We start from the raw sequence: 19,315 nt of genomic DNA, 5'->3' as shown, positions 1-19,315 counted from the left end.
GTATTAGGTGGAAACTTGGAAATAATGGTGTTAGGTCACTGTGTACTTTGTAGAAATAGAGTTAGCAAGCCCTAAACGATGGTTCAAAGAATAAATTCCAGATATGTATTTATACTGATGCCTTTTCCTTTTGGATGTAGGAAAAATTATGGCTATTTGTAAGTTCCAATTAATTGTGATTTAGGTTCAATGTATTTGAGTAATTTTCTTTTTCTTTAAACCACAGTTGCTAATGGGTATCTAAATTGATTGGTAACTAACTATTTCTGCTTAAAGTGAAGTTACTACCAGAAATGAAGAAGCAATATGCAGTTAGATTTACATGTAGTTAGCAAAAGGAGAAAAGAGTGTGTACTTTAAAGCAAAGCAAACAACCAACTAACCAACAACAACTATTTTCTTCTTCTTCTTTTTTTTTTTGGGAGACAGAGTCTCACTCTGTTGCCTGGGCTAGAGTGCTGTGGCATCAGCCTAGCTCACAGCAGCCTCAACTCCTGGGCTCAGGCGATCTTCCTGCCTCAGCCTCTCGAGTAACTGGGACTACAGGCATGTGCCACCATGCCCGGCTACTTTTTTCTATATATTTTTAGTTGGTGAATTAATTTCTTTCTATTTTTAGTAGAGACAGGGTCTCGCTCTTGCTCAGGCTGGTTTTGAACTCCGGACCTTGAGGGATCCTCCTGCCTTAGCCTCCCAGAGTGCTAGGATTACAGGTGTGAGCCACCACGCCTGGCCAACTGTTTTCTTCTTGCTGAAGTGTTCTTTCACAGTTCCTAGTGGTAGTTGTATGTATAGCAGAATAGTTCTTTATGGTTACAACTTCTGCTTCTGTTCTGTACCTAAGTGGCTCTGCCTCAAAACACTTCTCTATTTCCTACATTCCTTCTCCAGTGGGGCTTTTATGATAATTAAATATGAAAGTGACTTTGTTTTGCACATAGTATGCATTCAATAAATGATTTTTAGGTTATTAAATATGAAATGTCTGATTTCCTTAAGTACTAAGTTTGACAGTTGATGTCTCTGACATTTCACTTTGACACTTCTTGTTTTATTTTTACTGTGAAGGTACATCCTCAGACTTTCAAACACATATTTTGCCTTGTGATTAACTTTCAAATTTTTTTAGAGCAATTTTTGTGTAACATGGATAAGTCAAAAATTCATGTTATTTTCGAATAGAAGTTCGGCTCTTCCGTGGAATCAATGCAGCGCAGAACCAATGTTGCGCAGACAGCTTGAAATAGCAACTAAGTGTTTGGGAAGGATGTGGCTAATGAACACACAGTGCGTCGATGGTTTGAGAAGTTCCGTTCTGGTGATTTTAATCTTGGAAATGAGCCATGTGGGCAACTTGAGAGCAAGGTGGAAAATGATGAGCTGAAAAGCCGTGGTGGAAGGGAATCTATCTCAACCTATGCGTGATTTAGCAGCAAGGTTTAACGTTACTATTCCAACAATATTGGACCATTTGAAACAAATTGGCAAGGTGAAGAAGCTGGATAGATGGGTACCGCATGAATTAAATGAGAGTCAGAAGAGAAATCCTGAAGTTGTCTGTCTTTGCTGTCACAACGTAAAAGGCGAACCATTTCTACACTGTATTGTTATGTGGGATGAAAAATGGATTCTTTGTAACAGTTGCAGACAGTTGGCACAGTGGTCAGATAAAGATGACATGCCTAAACATAGTCCAAAACCAAACATTCATCAGAAAAGCTAATGGTATCTGTTTGGTGGTCCAGCGCTGGTATTACCCATTACAGCTTCATGAAACCTGGTTAATCAATTATAGCGGGTGTCTGCTGCAACCAGTTGGATGAAATGATGAGGATGCTTGCTATTAAGCAGCTGAGTTTGGTCCTTTGAGATAGGCGAATTCTCTTGTAAGACAATGCTCTACAAGCTCGACCACCTGTTGCACAAAGATCGCTGCTCAAACTATAGAAGCTGGACTTGGAAACTCTCTGTCATCCACTGTGTTCACCAGACCTTGCACCAACTGACGACCACTTCGTCCAGGCTTTGGACCAATTCCTGCAAGGAAAAATATTCAATTCAAAGCTAGCACACCCAGCTTACCTTTCTAAATTTCATGTAATTTCCTCCACATTTTCCTTCTACCCACGTCCCCTAAGGGATTTTTCTGAATTGCTGGGTTTTTTTTTCTGCAATCCTCTAGCTTCCTATACCCTTCCAAGCTCCCATTATTTCTTTTAGCATGGTGTCAATTTGATCATTGAGTCTAGGGGCATGAGTTAAGTATACTAGAACTCTTAAGGTTTAGGTAGTATTCTGTTACTGTCATTTTCTGAAAGTGTGACCTTGGGCAAATGAAAGTCACTTAATTTTTCCATGCCTTACTTTTGTTTCTTCACATTTAAAAAGGAGGATGTTTCCTCCTGCCCTCCTTAGAGTTACTTGGGGATGAAACAATACATGCAATATAGTGTTTTAGAAATACTGTTAACCTTCATAAGCATGTCCATTGAGTAATTTGGGTTTTAGTTACTTTCTGATTAGTTTCTTTTTACCCCCACCAAGTTATATGTATGTACTTTTTCGTATTTTGATTATAAAATGTAATGCATGCTCATTGTAAAAATCTGGGAAGTACAGAAAACTTAGAGAAGAATATAGAAATCCTTTTATTGGGGTTGTTTTTGGGAGACATTAAGTTTTGAGACCAAGCTCTGTGAGGGTAAGGGTAATGTCATACTTACTTTTGGATTTTCTGTTCTTTGTGTGTACTAGGCACAAAATTAATGCTTGTGTAATGAGTGGGAACTGAGTGTAGGTATATTTCTTAAAGTCAAAAGGCTGGTGAAGTTTTACTACTGGCTATTTGAAGAGAGAAAAGACATCTGACTCACAAAAGTAATAATAGATACTTTTTTTTTTTGAGACAGTTTCACTTTGTTGCCCAGGCTAGAAGTGCAGTGGCGTTAGTCTAGCTCACAGCAACCTCAAACTCCTGGGCTCAAACAATCCTTCAGCCTCAGCCTCCCGAGTAGCTGGGACTACAGGCATGTGCCACCATGCCCAGCTAATTTTTTCTATATATTTTTAGCTGTTCAAGTAATTTCTTTCTATTTTTAGTAGAGACGTGGTCTCGCTTTTGCTCAGGCTGATCTCGAATTCCTGAGCTCAAACAGTCCTCCTGCCTTGGCCTCCCAGAGTGTTAGGATTACAGGCATGAGCCACTGCGCCTGGCCCGACACGTATTTTTAAGTGGCATTTTTCTGTTGGCTAAAAGAACAAAGAAAAACACAATAAGGTTAATCTTAATATTCTGTGGCAGAGATTAAGAAACTAGATACAGCTGTTGGATATGGAGCTTCTGGGTAATATTATGTCGAAGTGTATTGGCATTTTTCTAGCAAGAACAACATATGATAAAATTTGAATACTTTTTTTGAATGCTTGGTAATTGTGAAAACTGTTTTTTTCTCTTTTTATTTTTTAACAGGATGGCTTAAACTCCTTGGTCCTTGATTTGGATTTTCCTGCTTTGAGGAAAAACAAGAATATAGATAATTTCTTAAATAGATGTAAGTATGTTTTAGCTTCACATTTGATGACATAACTATGTTTTTGATAAGAGATTTATGTTTGATTAATATTAGTAGCCTATAAACTTAGTAACTTTAAACTCTAAGTTATTATTCTTAAGTTTTTTTAGTTTACCTTTTAGTTTACCTTTTGGAAATTAACATTCTTTATTTTTAATGTAAAATTGCAGAACCAAATTACAATATATAAAGTAGGTAAAGTTAAAAAATTTTAAATAAATTATTAAGACTATTTACTATTTTAGGACAGGTTATTTGCAGCACTTTCAAGAGAAGTTTTATTTTTTTATCTTATTTTTTTATTTTTTTTGAGACAGAGTCTCGCTTTGTTGCCCAGGCTAGAGTGGGTGCCATGGCATCAGCCTAGCTCACAACAACCTCAAACTCCTGGGCTCAAGCAGTCCTTCTGCCTCAGCCTCCCAAATAGTTGGGACTATAGGGATGCGTCGCTATGCCCGGCTAATTTTTTCTATATATATTAATTGGCCATTTAATTTCTTTCTATTTATAGTAGAGATGGGGTCTTGCTCTTGCTCAGGCTGGTTTCAAACTCCTGACCTCTAGCAATCCTCCCACCTTGGCCTCCCAGAGTGCTACGATTACAGGTGTGAGCCACCACGCCCGGCCAAGAGAAGTTTTAAATTTAGATTTACAACTCTAAGACTTAATATTAACCAGAGATTTAATAAATCTTTATGTTTCTGTAAATGTGGACATTTCAGTCTAGTTAATGAAAAATAATGTGATAACAATTGTTACCATATGGGTGGTAACCCTTAATATTTGCCATTATTGATGTTCAGGTGAAGAAGTAAATGAAATTGAATTGTAAGACTAAGAAATTCTCAAAACAATTCGTATCACCACAGTAAGCTCTTTAATTTGAAATTGCCAGAGACTGGAATGTTTTCCCAATTAAACAATCTTGTCTGTAGTTACTATATATACAATATATAATTACCACTTTTCAGAAAAGTAGGCTATCAAAATTCATTACTAAGATTAGCCTCGCAGGGAATTTCTTGGCAACTTTCTGCCATGATTCAGAATGCATACCAGAATTGCTTGGGTCATCACTGTGTCAGCTGTCATCTAACTTGCCAAGCAACTGAGTCAGAAACAATAGCTTTAATGGCTACTTTTTGCTAGTCAGTAGGGTTCCTTTATATGTGTTAATAAATTGGTTATAGAGAGTTTTAGTTCTTTGATGTAAAGTTAATGCCTATCTTAGATTTCTTTTTTCTTAATGGGGGAGGGAGTAAGGGGAGGGATTCAGTTTTTTTTTAGACAGAATTTCACCTTGTTGCCCCGGGCAAAGTGCAGGGGTGTCATTGTAGCTCATCGCACCCTCAAACTCCTAGGTTTAAGCAACCCTCCTGCTTTAGCCTCCCAAATAGCTGGGACTACAGGTGTACACCAGGACTTCTGGCTAATTTTTCTCTTTTTAGTGTTTTCTGTTAGAAGTGGGTCTCACTCTTGCTCAGGCTGGTCTTGAACTCTGAGCTGAAGCAGTTCTCCTGCCTTGTCCTCCCAGAGTGCTGTAGGAGCCAGTGCCCCTGACTTGTATTTTATACTTTTAAACAGCAGACTTTAAAAACTGACAGATGTAGCTGAAAATGAAGTCCAGTTTCTTAAAATAAAAATTCATTTACAAATGTGATTATTTTAAAACATTGCTTAGCAGTATGATATTATAAATATGGTAACCTTTTTATTGTAGATGAGAAAATTGTGAAAAAAATCAGAGGTCTACAGATGAAGGCAGAAGACTATGATGTTGTAAAAGTTATTGGAAGAGGTGCTTTTGGTGAAGTCCAGTTGGTAAGAAAGTATTTTTTTTGGTTCTTGTTACTTTTTTTACATCATGGTTTTGTGAGACATTAGCCATAGCAGCTGAGTAGATCTAATTTCTATGGCCAGATATTGCCAGAAGTTAGCTCTGTGATCTTGCTCAATTCATTCCATCCCTGAGAACCTCAATGTCCTCATCTATAAAAAGAGGCAATTGTTATGTAAATACCAGGTCCCTTCCACCTCTGAAACACTGTTACTTAAGAGAATAAGGCCAACTTGGCTTCACATGTGATCTGCCTAGCAGTTAATACTCCTCTGAAACTATTGTGTTTTTATTTAGAATGTTCATATTAATAACATGTGCTTAATGAACTGAGATTTAATGAAAAAACCCAACAAAGAAATTTTAATAACAAGGTAAATCTGAAATTTATCTTTGCAGATCAAAGTGGTGCCAACTTGAAATATTTTAAATGTGAACAACAAATATGACATTTATATTATTAAATGAGGAGCTATAATAATATTTCTATTTTTATCACCTGACTATATGAGACTCCTCTATTGTCTTTATAGTTAGAGTCAAATTCTGTTCTTCTTACTACAGTGTTTATTCCTCTTGAGGGAGCACTGAGAAAAGCAATGATCATTACAAGGCAGCATAGGTTTCTCTAAGAACAAATCATGACAGACTAACGTTTTTCTTCTTCTCTTTTCATTGCTTCTTTCTTTGATAGGTTTATTGGACTTGTATATCAGAGTGGTGCAATAGGTGTGATATATATCCATAAGATATTTAAAGAAATCTAATGTAGTTGAGGATAATATGGAAAAATGGCAACTGAGTTAATTATATACATAAGCAGCTTTATAGCTAATTTACTAACTATATTCTAAGGCTGGTGGAAACTCAGATGGTACATTGGACAGAGATCGTCAAGGACAAGTTTCATTGTCTCTCTTCTCCTGTTAAACATTTTATTAATGGCTCGTATGGGGGTAATGGTGGTATGTTGAATAATTTTGCAAATGAATTAAACCTGAAGTACAATGAGGATGATTAGATGATGAGGCAAAAATCCAGAAATTATCAACAGGGAAGATCATCAGCTAGATTCAAGAAGTGAAATTTAACTAGAATATATGTACTTTGATGTGAAGAACACAAAGAATAGATTTTTAACAGTAACATATGAATTAAAGAACAATTTTCCTTGAATGTAATGAGACAAGAGTCATTAGTCATGAGATCGCCCAAAATAATAAAGAGATTTGGGGCTGCTTTAATATTATATCTAAAATTATTGATTTTCTAGTGATTTATTTTCTCTATTTTGACATGATTGATGCTCTGTTGTCCTGTTTTTTTTTCTTTTTTTTAAGATTTTATTTTTTTTAGAGCAGTTTTAGTTTTACAGCAAAATTGAGAAGGTACAAAGATATCCCATTTACCCCTTGTCCTGCTACGCACATAGATACTCCCATAGATACTCCCATTATCAGCATCCCCATCAGAGTGATACATTTGTTACAATTGGTGAGCCTACACTGATGTGTCATAAGCAATCACTTTCATAGTTTACATTAGGGTTTGCTGTTGGTATTGTATATTCTGTAGGTTTGGACAAATGTATAATGGTATATATCCATCATTATACTATCATAAATAGTATTTTCACTGCCCTAAAAATCTTCCCTGTTTATCCCCTAACCCCCAATCCCTAGCAATCACTGATCTTTTTATAGTTTTGCCTTTTCCAGAATGCCATGTAGTTAGAATCATATAATATGTAGCCTTTTCAGATTAGCTTTTTTAACTTAGTAATATGCATTTAAGGTGTCACTCTGTCTTTTCATGGCTCTATAGCTCATTACTTTTAAAAGCAGCATGATTGCTGGATCATAGGGTAATAATGTGTTTAGTTTTGTAAGAAATTGTCAAACTGTCTTCTAAAGTGGCTATACCATTTTATGTTCCCACCAGCAATGAATGAGAGTTCCTCTTGCTCCACATCCTTGCCAGCATTTGGTGTTGTCAGTGTTCTGGAGTTTGGTTGTTCATCTCCTTATTATTTCAATGGGTATTTCCCTCACCTTTAAATGCATATTTCTCAAATTGTATAGAACAACGTGGGTTTATGAATCAATGTTTAAATAATATTAGCTTTTAGACTAATAATTTTTTAAAATGTGTATCTTTAAAATCATGTAGAAAGCAAAAAATGCAATTACAAACTGTTGTTACAATAATACCAGCCTTTATAATTGCCCATGTATTCACCTTTATTGAGATTTTTATTTCTTTATATGACTTAAAGTTATTGTTTAGACAGTATGCTTTCATTTCACCCTGTAGGACTCCATTTGACCACTGGAGGTTAGTTTTGCCAGTAACATGCTCCCTAAGCTTTTGTTTATCTGGTGATGTCTTAATGTTTCTCTTAGTTTTGAAGGACAGTTTTGCTCTGAGTGTGTATGTGTGTATCTGGATTCATGGTTGACATTTTTTTTCTCTTAGCCCTTTGAATATATTTGGCCCACTGTCTCCTGGCCTCCAAAGGGTCTGATGCAAAATCTATTTATAATCTTACTGAGGATTCCTTTTATGTGACAAGTCTCTTCTCTCTCTCTCTGCTTTCAGGATTGTCTCTTTGTCTTTGGTTTCCAGAAGTTTAATTGTAATATTTCTCATTGTGGATTTCTTTGAGTTCAAGTTTATCTTATTGGATTTCATTAAACTTTTTGAATGTTATTAATATATTCATTTTTAATCAAATTTGGGGAGTTTTCAGCCATTTAAATATTGTCTGCCCCTTCTCTTTCTTCTCCTTCTGCTATTTTGCAGTGTGTATTTTGTTCTAGTTGAGGGTGTCCCACCCATACCCCTTAGACTCTGTTCAGTGTTTATCAATCTTTTTGCTTTCTGTTCCTCAGACTCACTAATTTCCATTGTCCTATATTCCTGCTTGCTGATTCTTCTGCCTGCTCAAATCTGCCTTTGAATTCCTCTAGTGAGTTTTAAAATTTCAGTTATTATACTTTTCAGCTCCAGAATTTACTGTGTCTTTTTAGGTTTTTTTGTCTCTTTATTGATACTTATGTTTAGGTCATACATCATTTTCTTGACTTTCAGTACATCCTCCTTTAGTTTTTTGAGCATCTTTCAAATACTTGGTCTAAAGTCTTTGTTGGATAGATCTGCCATCAATTCGTTTTCAGGACAGCTTTTTTTGACTTACTTTTCAGTGGGCCATACTTTCCTGTTTTTTTGTTTGTTTGTTTTTTATGCCTTGTGATTTTTGTGTTGAAAACTAGACATTTGACTCTAATAATGTGTTGACTCTGGAATTCTCCCCCTTTGCAGGGTTTGCTATTTATTTATTTTTTGTTACTGTCGTTATGCCAAGTATCCTGGCATACTTGGCATATCCTGTTGTATCCTGTCTCTGTGCCAAGTATTAATCTGAGATATAAACTTAAGGCCTTCTCAGGTCTTTTCTGAGCCTGTGCCTTTCCTTGGGTACATGTAGTCACTTTCTGATTTTCCTCATATGCAGTTGCTTTTAAATGTCTTTAGTCTTTAAAGTCTGGCTCTCAGAAGGAAAAAAACTGAAAAATGAAGGGGTCTTCAAAAAGAGTACCAACCTTTTAAATCACCTGGGTGTCACTTCAGCTGGAGGGATAGGAGTTTGCAACTATGAGGGGATGTGCGACAACAGTGGTCACCCATGTTCGTGTGCACCTGTATGATCAGAAGCAGCCATCAGTGATCAGAGCCCAGATGCCTGATGTTTGGAGAACAGGATCCTTTTTGCCTACCCTGGCTCTCCCAAGTTGAGTGCAGCTTATTCTAGGAACAGGTACCCAGCTGCCTCCCTAGGGGCAGTGGACCAGGGATTAGTATCTGCTACTGCTCTGGGAGCTGAAATTGATTAAAATTAACAACCATTTGCAGTCCAAGCCTTATCTTGGAAGTTGCAAGCCTTAAGTAGACTCCAGAATTCTCAAATCTTTACGTCAGACATATTCTGCCAGTGCAGTTGTTGTCTAGGTTGGGTGACAGACTGGTTCCTCTTGCTTCCTACTAACCGATCTTTCCAGAATCCTCTCTCTTCTCTCTGTCTCTCTTGTCTCTGTCTGTCTGTCTGTCTGTCTGTCTGTCTGTCTGTCTGTCTCTCTCTCTCTCTCTCTCTCTCTCTCTCTCTCTCTGAGATAGAGTGTTGCTCTGTTGCCCTGGCTAGGGTGCAGGGGTGTCATCCTAGCTCACAGCAACCTCAAACTCCTGGGCTTAAGTGATCCTCCTCCCTCAGCCTCCCAAGTAGCTGAGACTGTAGGCACCACCACGCTTGGCTAATATTTTTCTATTTTTAGTAGAAGGAGAATCTCACTCTTGCTCAGGCTGATCTCAAGCTCCCAACCTCAAGTGATTCTCCCTGCCTCAGCCTCCCAGAGTGCTAGGATTATAAGCATGAGTCTTCTTTTCACTTTTGAAAGATAATTTCCTAGAGTGCTGAATTCTAGTTTGGTAGTTTTTTTCCTTCTTTTAACAGTTTAAATATTTTACTCCACTCTCATTTTGCATGTATAGTTTCCTAGAAGTCAGATATAATTCTTATCTTTGTTCTCATGTAGGTAAAGTAACTTTTTTCCTCTCTGCTTTCAGATTTTTTTCCTTACATTTGATTTTCTGTAGTTTGAAAATGGTATATGCAAATGTAGTTTTTTTTTGGGGGGGGCATTTATCCTGCTCTGTGTTCTTTGAGCTTTCTGCATGTTTGGTTTGGTTTTTGACATTAATTTGGGGAAATTTTCAGTATTTGTTTCAAATGTTTATTTGGTGTTTTTGTTTTCTTTTAGTATTCCCATTACATATATTTTACATCTTTTGTAGTTGTCTCATAGTTCCTGGACATTCTGTTCTGATTTTTTCAGTCTTCCCTCTGTTTACTTTTCAGTATCTATTGATTTAGCCTGAAACTCAGAGATTCTTTCCTCAGCTATGTCCAATCTACTAATAAATCTCTCAGAGGCATTCTTTATTTCTGTTAGAGTGATTTTAATCTCTAGCATTTTTTTTTTTTTCATTAGGATTTCTATCTCTCTGCTTACATTGCCACTCTTTTCTCACATGCTGGGTACTTTATCCATTAGAGCCCCTAGAGTAATAATCATCGCTCTTTTAAGTTCCTGATCTATTAATTACAGCATTCCTGCCACGTTTGCTTCTGATGCTTGCTGTCTCTTCAAATTGTGAAGAGACAGATTTGTACTCAGATTTGAGTACACTTAGTCTCCAGCAATTTGTCAATTACAGTTCGGGTTTTCCTACCCTGACATTGGTTCCTGTGACAGTTTCCACTTGTGAGTCTCTGATCCTGTAACCATGACTTCCTCTGTTTGCATTTCTGTTTCTCTATTCTTGGGGGACAGTGGTTTATCCTGTGTCCTTACCTCTCTTTTGGATTTAAAAAGAATTGTTGATTTTTCAGTCTGTTCAGCTTTTTCTTTGTTGTTAGGATGGGGTGATGACTTTCAGACTCCTTACATGTGGAACCAGAAACCTGTTGCCCTGTTTTAAAAGGCATATGAATAGAATGTATTCAAGGGGTGGAGTGCTCAGGGACTTGAAACAATGCCTTTTGAGGTGTGGTTTAAATAATTGAGAGGTTAAGTTGGAGCAGATCTGAGGAAAGGGCTGCCATGGAAAGTGATGAAGTTTTGTTATTGTTTGGCTGGATTTTTTTGTTTTTTGGTTTTTAATGAAAATAGTAAAGCTTCACCTTTTAAAATTTTGATACTCTAGTGGGGAGAGCAGGAGCTTAGATTACCAGACAGTTGAGTTATGAAAGATCATCTAAGATGTTAGGTAGTTGAATCCCAGTTCTGCCATTTTCTAACTCAAAGATCATGGTGACCATAGGCATGAATCTCTCTCTCTTGAGTTATAACCTATCAAATAAAGATAATAATATCTATCTTATGGGAGTCATTGTGGGAGATTAAGTGAATTAATAAATAAGCCTGGTAATAGGCTTGTAAGTGTTCCTGAAGTATTAACTTTTTATTGCCTGTTTGGTATATAGATGCATGCTGCTTATATTTGAAACAGACACATTATTTCTGCATACTTATGTTTCAGGGTAGTTATAGAAAAGATACGAGAATTTGGAGTTGAATTTGCAAAGGAAATATGACAGACTCTGACTTGTTATATTTTAATGGCAGGGTATTCATCATTCTAAGTTACTTTGATAATTACAATTCAGTATGTTGAAGGAAAGGAAAACAAAGGAAAATGGACAGATACAGAAAGCTTTTATTTTGTTGTTGTTAATTTTCCAACCCAAAATTTGTTTTGGCCACAGAATATCCAGAAACAAAGTAATATATTTTTTAAAATGAAAAATATTTCAACATTTCACTAATCTGATGACCTGGCCCAAGAGCTTGTGGCATATTTGTTTTGTCTTGAATTCTTGGTTTTGTTACTTTATGCAGAGACTCTTTAAAAGAAGAATACGATTGCAAAGGAGGAGTCCAAGTGCTACTTTCATAAGGATACAAAGAAAAAATATTTTTTTACTGTGTACAATGTGTTTCTGTTTTAAGCTAAATGTTCTTGCAAAAGAGTCAGAAGTTTACAAAGTAAAAAGTTACAGTAAGCTAAGATTAATTTATTATTGAAGAAGTAAAAATATTTTTTAAAAAATTTAGTATAACCTAAGTATACAGTATTTGTAAAGTCTACAGTAGTGTACAGTAATGTCCTAGGCCTTCACATTTACTCACCACTGACTCACTCAGAGCAATTCCAGTCCTTCAGGCTTTATTCATATATGCGTCCTGTACAGATGTACCATTTTAAATATTTTATACCATACTTTTACTGTACTTTTTCTATGTTTAGATGTACAAATACTTACATTGTGTTATAGTTGCCTGCAGTATCCAGAACAGTAACATGCTGTACAGGCTTGTAGCCTAGGAGCAATAGGCTATATACCTAGGTGTGTAGTAGGCTATATCATCTAAGTGTGTCTAATTCACTCTATGATGTTCGCACAATGACAAAATCATCTAATGACACATTACTCAAAACACCTGCCTGTTGCTAAGTGACACATGACTCTATGTAAGAGCATTGGCTTTATGGTCAGGCTACTTGCAGTTGAATTTTGCCTCCATCAGTAACTAGCTGTGACTTAACTTTAATCTCTTTGTCTCTTAGTGTCTTATCTGTTAAATGAAGATAACAAATAGCATTTATATCTCATAGGGTTACTGTAAGAATTAAATGTGACAATACATATAAAGATGTGAAACAGCCCTTGGAATATAGTAGTGCTCAGTAAATGTTAGTAGTTAATTGTCAGATCTATAATGGTTTGTTTATCCATCTACCCATTAAATATTTAATCAGGGTCTGTTATGTTCCAGGAGCTCTGCTAGTCTCTAAGGATACAATAATAGTTTCCATTTTTCTGAAAGTGATGGTCCTGTGGAGGAGATGAAGATTTAGCAAGTAAAATCACTATTTCTGATTTATGATAAATACTGTGAAGGAAAAGATAGTATGTGAGAGAATGATGGAGGGATGTGCCTAATTCAGATTGGGGAGATGGGAAAGGTCTTGCTGTGAGAAAGTGACACCTGAGTTAAGATGTAAAGGAATTAGCTACATGGAGAACTGAGGTTGGGGTAGGAGTCAAAACAGAGAGAGAATAGCCCATGAAAATGTGAATTAGGAAAGTGCCAAGTCTTTAGCTACTTTGGGCCTAGATTTCCTCATATTAAAAATGAATTTCTTATAGATTGAAAAGTTCTAAAATTCCATGATACAAAATGTGCTTAGGTTATTATCTTTTTTCCTTTACCTGCAGAGAACATATACATTTATTTTATATTTTCTATCATGGAAGTTCTGTGACAAAGGTGATTTTATCTTTAAATTTACCTGTAGTCCCACAACTGAAGAGATAGTTACTCTTATTAATTTGATGTATAGCTTTCTAGCATTTTCATTTCTAAATATATGTGTAATATATGTGTCTTAAATATATCTATATTAAGAGTTCATATTAGTTTTGTAATTTGTGTTTTTTAATGCAACAACAAATAGTAGCACACATTTTTATAGCAGTTATAACATGTCAGCTGGACTTCTGAGCAATCTGAATATGGTAACAAATCTTTACAGCAGTCCTTCTAGATAGGTTGTTACTATTATGCCCATTTTACAGATGGGAAAATTCAACTCTAGGAGATAGGATAAATAACCTGTGAGAGTTCACCTAGCTACTAAGTGGTTGAAGTGCAATTTGAATTTGGGCAGAGGATTCCAGAGTCTGTTTTCTTTGTTACATGGTTATAACTGTCTTTCATGTCAATAAATATAGACTTAATCTATATTTTTATTGGCTGCATAGTATTTCACTCTCATCTTAAACTGTTACAGTATTCAGATCTCCTTATTTTTTGAAACTACTTTTTCTTACTTTACTGGCTCTTCCTTCTCAGTTTCCTTCATGGTTCATTCTCTACCTGACTTCTAAATACTGTATAATAGTTCCTAGTGGCTGAGTCTTGTTTCTTTTATTTGTATTCTCTACCAAGGTGAGCTTGTGCATACCTGTGACATTAAATAAAATTTATGTGTTGGCAAGGCTCGTATTTATAGCTACTGCTCAGAACTTTCTACTTTGCTCTCCAACTCATATCCACAGTGGCTTATTTGACATCTTTATGAATATGTGTCATAGACATACAAAATGTGTGAAATTAGGATGTTTGATTACCTCTCTAATTTTACTCTTCCTCCACGAATCTTTTCCTTCTCTTACCTTCCTCATCATCAACTTAGTTGCTCAAGTCAAAAAGTTAGGAGTCGTCATTGATTTCTTTCCTTTATTCCTTATATTTAATTTTTTAGGAAGTCCTACTGTTTCTGCCTTCATAATATTTCTCCAGTCTATGCACTTTTCCCCCCTGTATTCACTATCATTACTTTCTTCCAAGCCACCCTTTTGTTACCCATACATGAACACCTGCTTTGTGTTCTTCTCTTTTCCACGTCTGCTAACAGTGTTTCACTGTTGTTACTGTTGATCTTAGATGTGAAGTGCTGATGGAGAAAATATCAAGAAGATTGAAAATATCAATATGCAATCTTCTGTGAGTTCATGTTATCCAAGCTCAGTTGGGCCAACATTACTATTTGGCAGACTGTTTCCCCCATTCTTTATATCCTTGCATTCTCATGTCATTCTCATGTATCATTCCTATCCAGATTCTTGATGTGGATGTAATAGAATCAAGTGTGAGGCTTTTCTAGCGTACATGTTTTGTTTTTGTCTTTTATTTCTTTACCTCATATTGAGTTAGATAAAGACAGGGAATTCTAGATCTGATCTAATACAAACTGCTGCCAAATTGACCCTTCTAAAATACATTTGCTGTATTAGCTATCCTCTGCATTTAGTGGATCCTTTGCCTGCTAAATGAACTACAAAATCTTCATCCTGGCCTTCTAGGCCCTCTTTTAAGATGTCACCAATTTTTTTTAAGCTTTTTAACTTTTATCTTCCACTGTGCTGTTCATTGTAGACAGGCTACTCATTTCAAAGCATGTCTCTTTCTTCAGTCATTTAGTTTGACTTTGTGTCTCATTTTTAAAAGAAAACTCTTTATTCCGTTTGCTCTTCTTTTTTTCTACTTTTTTTTTTTTTAAAGAGATGGGATCTCGCTGTGTTGCCCAGGCTAGAGTGCATTGGCATGATTATAGCTTACTGTAACCTTAAACGCCTGGGCTCAAAGTAGTCCTACTTCAGCTTCCCGAGTACCTGGGACTACAGGTGTGCGCCACCATGTCCTGCTAATTTAAAAAAACTTTTTTTTGTAGAGTTGGGGTCTTGCTACATTGCTTAGGCTGGTCTAGAACTCCTGGGCTCAAGCAATCCTCTTGCCTTGGCTTCCCAGAGTGCTGGGATTATAGGCATGAGCCACCGTGCCTGGCTTTTATCTGGGTGTGATCTCTCCTCTGCATCCTTTAATTATAATTATTTTATTTACCTTATTTTGATTTGTGCTATCATTTATATGTTGTAGACTTCTTTGATTCCTCCTATTATGTTGTAAACTCTTTGAGGGCAGGAACTGTGTCTTTCAAGTATTTTTGCCATTTCCACCAGGGATTCATAGCTGCTTATCTAAAATAGTTCCCCAGTATCTGGGAGGAGTATCTTCTTTAGTTAAGTACACAGTCGAAGAGGAATGTCTAGAGGAGCAGAGAGACATGTAGGCATTTGTCAACTCAACCCAGGCTTTTTTTTTTTTTTTTTTTTTTGAGACAGAGTCTCACTGTGTTGCCCAGGCTAGGGTGAGTGCCGTGGCGTCAGCCTAGCTCACAGCAACCTCAAACTCCTGGGCTCGAGCGATCCTTCTGCCTCAGCCTCCCGAGTAGCTGGGACTACAGGCATGCGCCACCATGCCCGGCTAATTTTTTATATATATATCAGTTGGCCAATTAATTTTTTTCTATTTATAGTAGAGACGGGGTCTCGCTCTTGCTCAGGCTAGTTTTGAACTCCTGACCTCGAGCAATCCGCCCGCCTCGGCCTCCCAAGAGCTAGGATTACAGGCGTGAGCCACCGCGCCCGGCTCAACCCAGGCTTTGATAACTGGTGTGTATATGTGCAACCAGATCATATGTGGAATTGGATTTTTCTGTCTTTTTATATACTGTATAGCACAGAACCTTGAATATAGAAAGTTTTCATTGAAGTGAATGGACTATGATCCTTCCTTATTTCTGGGTTCAGGTTGTTTCCAGGGCATTCCGCTGGCTTGCTTTTGATTTAGTTTCAAACCAGGCTTTAGAAGGCAGGGATGTAGGAGACATGATTTTCCAATACTTCTCATATAAACTCAACTTTTTTTATTCCTTTTATGGAATAAAACAGACTCTTCACTGTTTATAGGGTTATTTCTGAGTTGTAAAAATTATTCTCTCCCTCCATGTTTTTGTAATTCCTGTATTCCCCATTCATTCTTGGCTGCCACAGTGTGAGAACATTTTTTTCTTGCATCTATAGTGGAAACAATAACTACTCCAGGACTATCAAATAGATACATTGGATCTTCTTATAAAAAATATGTAATGTGATTTTTGATAATAAAAATAAATTTGAAGATTTCAAATGAGGTGTTTGGGTTAGAATGATTTGCAAAAGTTTTTGTCCATAAGTGAGTCGTCCAGGAGGTCCATTTTAGGATTTTCCAGGCATACCTTTAGCTACACTTAGGAACGTCTCATCTACTTATGTTTTCTTTCTTTCTTAAAGCAGTTCATATTATCTGTAGAAAGTACAAATAACAAAAATAAGAAAATAAAAATCACCCAAAATTTCATCAGTTGCGACAATAACCACTGTTAACTTTTTGGCCCTTTATTTATTTATCTTTTTAGTCTTTTTTTCCTTATATGTACAGTCAATTAGATGGTGTTTTTGCACTCATCCAGTCTTTTCTATGCAAAGAGAAACATTGGAATAGGGGTAATATTTTTGTCCTTTAGGTACTCATAGACTAGTGACAGGGAACACAGGTAACGCTTCATAATAGAATGAGCCAAGTTCCCTTTGTTCGTGGTGGAGTTGGCTAACATTTTCACTGAGTATATTCTGTGTGCTAAGTATTTATAGTTGTTACCTTATTTTATCTTTGCAACAACTCTGTGATGTTATATAGATGAAGCCACTGAAATTTACAGAGATTAAATAAATTGGCCATATCATTCATAAATAGCTAGGACTTTGTCCAGATTTGTTGACATTTAAGTCTATGCTTTTAAACAATACTCTGTACAGTGTAGTAATGAATAGCTGCTATATCTGACTTTCTGTTCATCTGTCTATCCATCTGTATTGAATAGAGGAGAAGGAGCTGGAGAAAAAAGGGAAATCTATGAAGATGCTGAGGGAGATTATAGTAGAGTAACTCAGACACAGACATCTCACAGGAAGATCAGTGGAAACCACCTTTCCTAAAGCAACACCACTTTGTTGTGGTACTTTGTAACATTACTGCTAATGAATTTTAAAGATATGATGTAGACATTTGGCATAAATACGACTATTGTCTCTTAATGTTTGCTCTGTGGATCAAGTTATGTCAAAGATCACAAGCCGGTGGTTCTTAGCTCTTACGTTATGAGCCAATAACTGTCCTATCAAGGCAGTTTAAATGAAATTTAGACCATATGAACTAGAGCATCTAGCCAAAATATTCCTTCTTTATTTAACATTTTATATGTATCATACAGACATAGGTATGATTTTGTTGAATTAGACAATTTGGCATTATGTCAACCACTAGGCAGTCCCACAAATCAAAGTATGTGTTCTATTCCTTAAAGGAGCTTATGAAGTAGACATGTACACACTAATAGATTATTTTAGGTGCTGTGGAACCACAGAGAGGGGAGCAGTTTTGCATGAAGAATCACCAAAAGTGAAGTCAATAAGCATTTTTCTCATACTCAGACATCATCTTGTCTTTTTTCTTCTAGGTTTGTTTGTTTGTTTTATTTAGTTATCTCATATGTAAACATTGCTGGTTTAAATATTTACATAAATATTTAGCTATTTTCCAACAGCTAACAAATATGTTTTAGCTTCTGTTTGTAGCTTTATAATAATTCTTAAAAATTCATATGTTCTGAATCAAACATAAGTAATAATATTGTATAAATTAATTGACTCTTAATGTCATATAGATTGCTTTCTCTAATGCAGTTAGGAGAGGTTCAAAATTTGATTTGTTTTTAGAGTAAGTGAAGGTTTGAAGAATGGTATAAATATATATAGAAGAAGATGTACCTTAGCAACTTCTTTTTAACAACATTGTTAACATATTTTAAACTCTATTTAACAACAATGCTGGGATGATCATTTTCTTTGATGTAATATGCTAATTCAACACAAATCAATTAAAAGTCTGTCTGCTTTGGAAGATATTTCTAGTTTTAAGACTAGCTTCAGGCCAGGTCCCCACGCCTGTAATCCTAGCACTCTGGGAGGCTGTGGTGGGTGGATCCTTTGAGCTCAGGAGCTTGAGACCAGACTGTCTCTACTGAAAAAAAAAAAAAAGGAAAAGAAAAGAAATTAGCTGGACAGCTAAAAATATATAGAAAAAATACGCAGGCATGGTGGTGCATGCCTGTAGTCCCAGCTACTTGGGAGACTGAGACAGGAGGATCACTTGAGCCTGGGAGTTTGAGGTTGCTGGGAGCTAGGCTGATGCCACGGCACTCTAGCCCAGGCAACAGAGTGAGACTCTGTCTCAAAAAAAAAAAAAAAAAGACTAGCTTCATCTCTTAATTCCTCACACCACCTATGTTTTCACATTCTTTCCTGTGTTATTTTCAGCATTCTGTTAAGTTTTATAACCCTGTTCTATATAAGCGCAGTAATTGTTATTTTAATAATACTATACTATATAATCAAAGTAATTGTTATTCCAACTTTGTAATTTATTATAATAAAGAAGATGGATATAACGTATGATTCTTATCACTTACTTGGTACTTTGCATTTAGGATTCTTTTCATATAAAGTTACAGTGTATCAAAATACCTCAGATTTCAAAATATCTTAAAATGAGAAATGATATAACCTATTAATATAATAATCTTTGTAATTATAATTTGGTTAAGCAGTTTTCATTCTGGACTGTATTTTCTTTGTATCCATACTAATGTTTTATGTACTTGTTCTATCAAGTACTGAGATGGGGGTGTTAAAATTGCCAACTGAAATTGTGGATTTGCCTGTTTCTTTTTAGTTCTGTTTTTGCTATATAAATTTTCAAGCTTATTAATTAAAGATACATACATATTTATGCCTCCTTGATGACTTACTGCTTGTTTATGAATTATCCTCTTTATTTCTTAT

At 35.9% G+C, this 19,315-nt stretch overlaps 1 protein-coding gene across 1 annotated transcript in view; it reads left to right on the top strand.

Annotated features, from left to right (window-relative positions):
• The window catches only part of ROCK2 (Rho associated coiled-coil containing protein kinase 2), a 132,097-nt gene that overhangs the window by 45,125 nt on the left and 67,657 nt on the right, over positions 1 to 19,315 (top strand). The window contains exons 2-3 of the mRNA XM_012781049.3: positions 3,470 to 3,551; positions 5,293 to 5,393. Of these exons, the coding sequence (XP_012636503.1) occupies positions 3,470 to 3,551; positions 5,293 to 5,393 (183 nt within the window). The remainder of the gene's footprint in view (positions 1 to 3,469; positions 3,552 to 5,292; positions 5,394 to 19,315) is intronic.

The sequence above is a fragment of the Microcebus murinus genome, chromosome 3 (assembly GCF_040939455.1).
Source record: "Microcebus murinus isolate Inina chromosome 3, M.murinus_Inina_mat1.0, whole genome shotgun sequence".
Taxonomy (NCBI): domain Eukaryota; kingdom Metazoa; phylum Chordata; class Mammalia; order Primates; family Cheirogaleidae; genus Microcebus; species Microcebus murinus.
The sequence above is the reverse complement of the archived record's forward strand: the minus strand, read 5'-3'. Positions and strand labels throughout refer to the sequence as shown.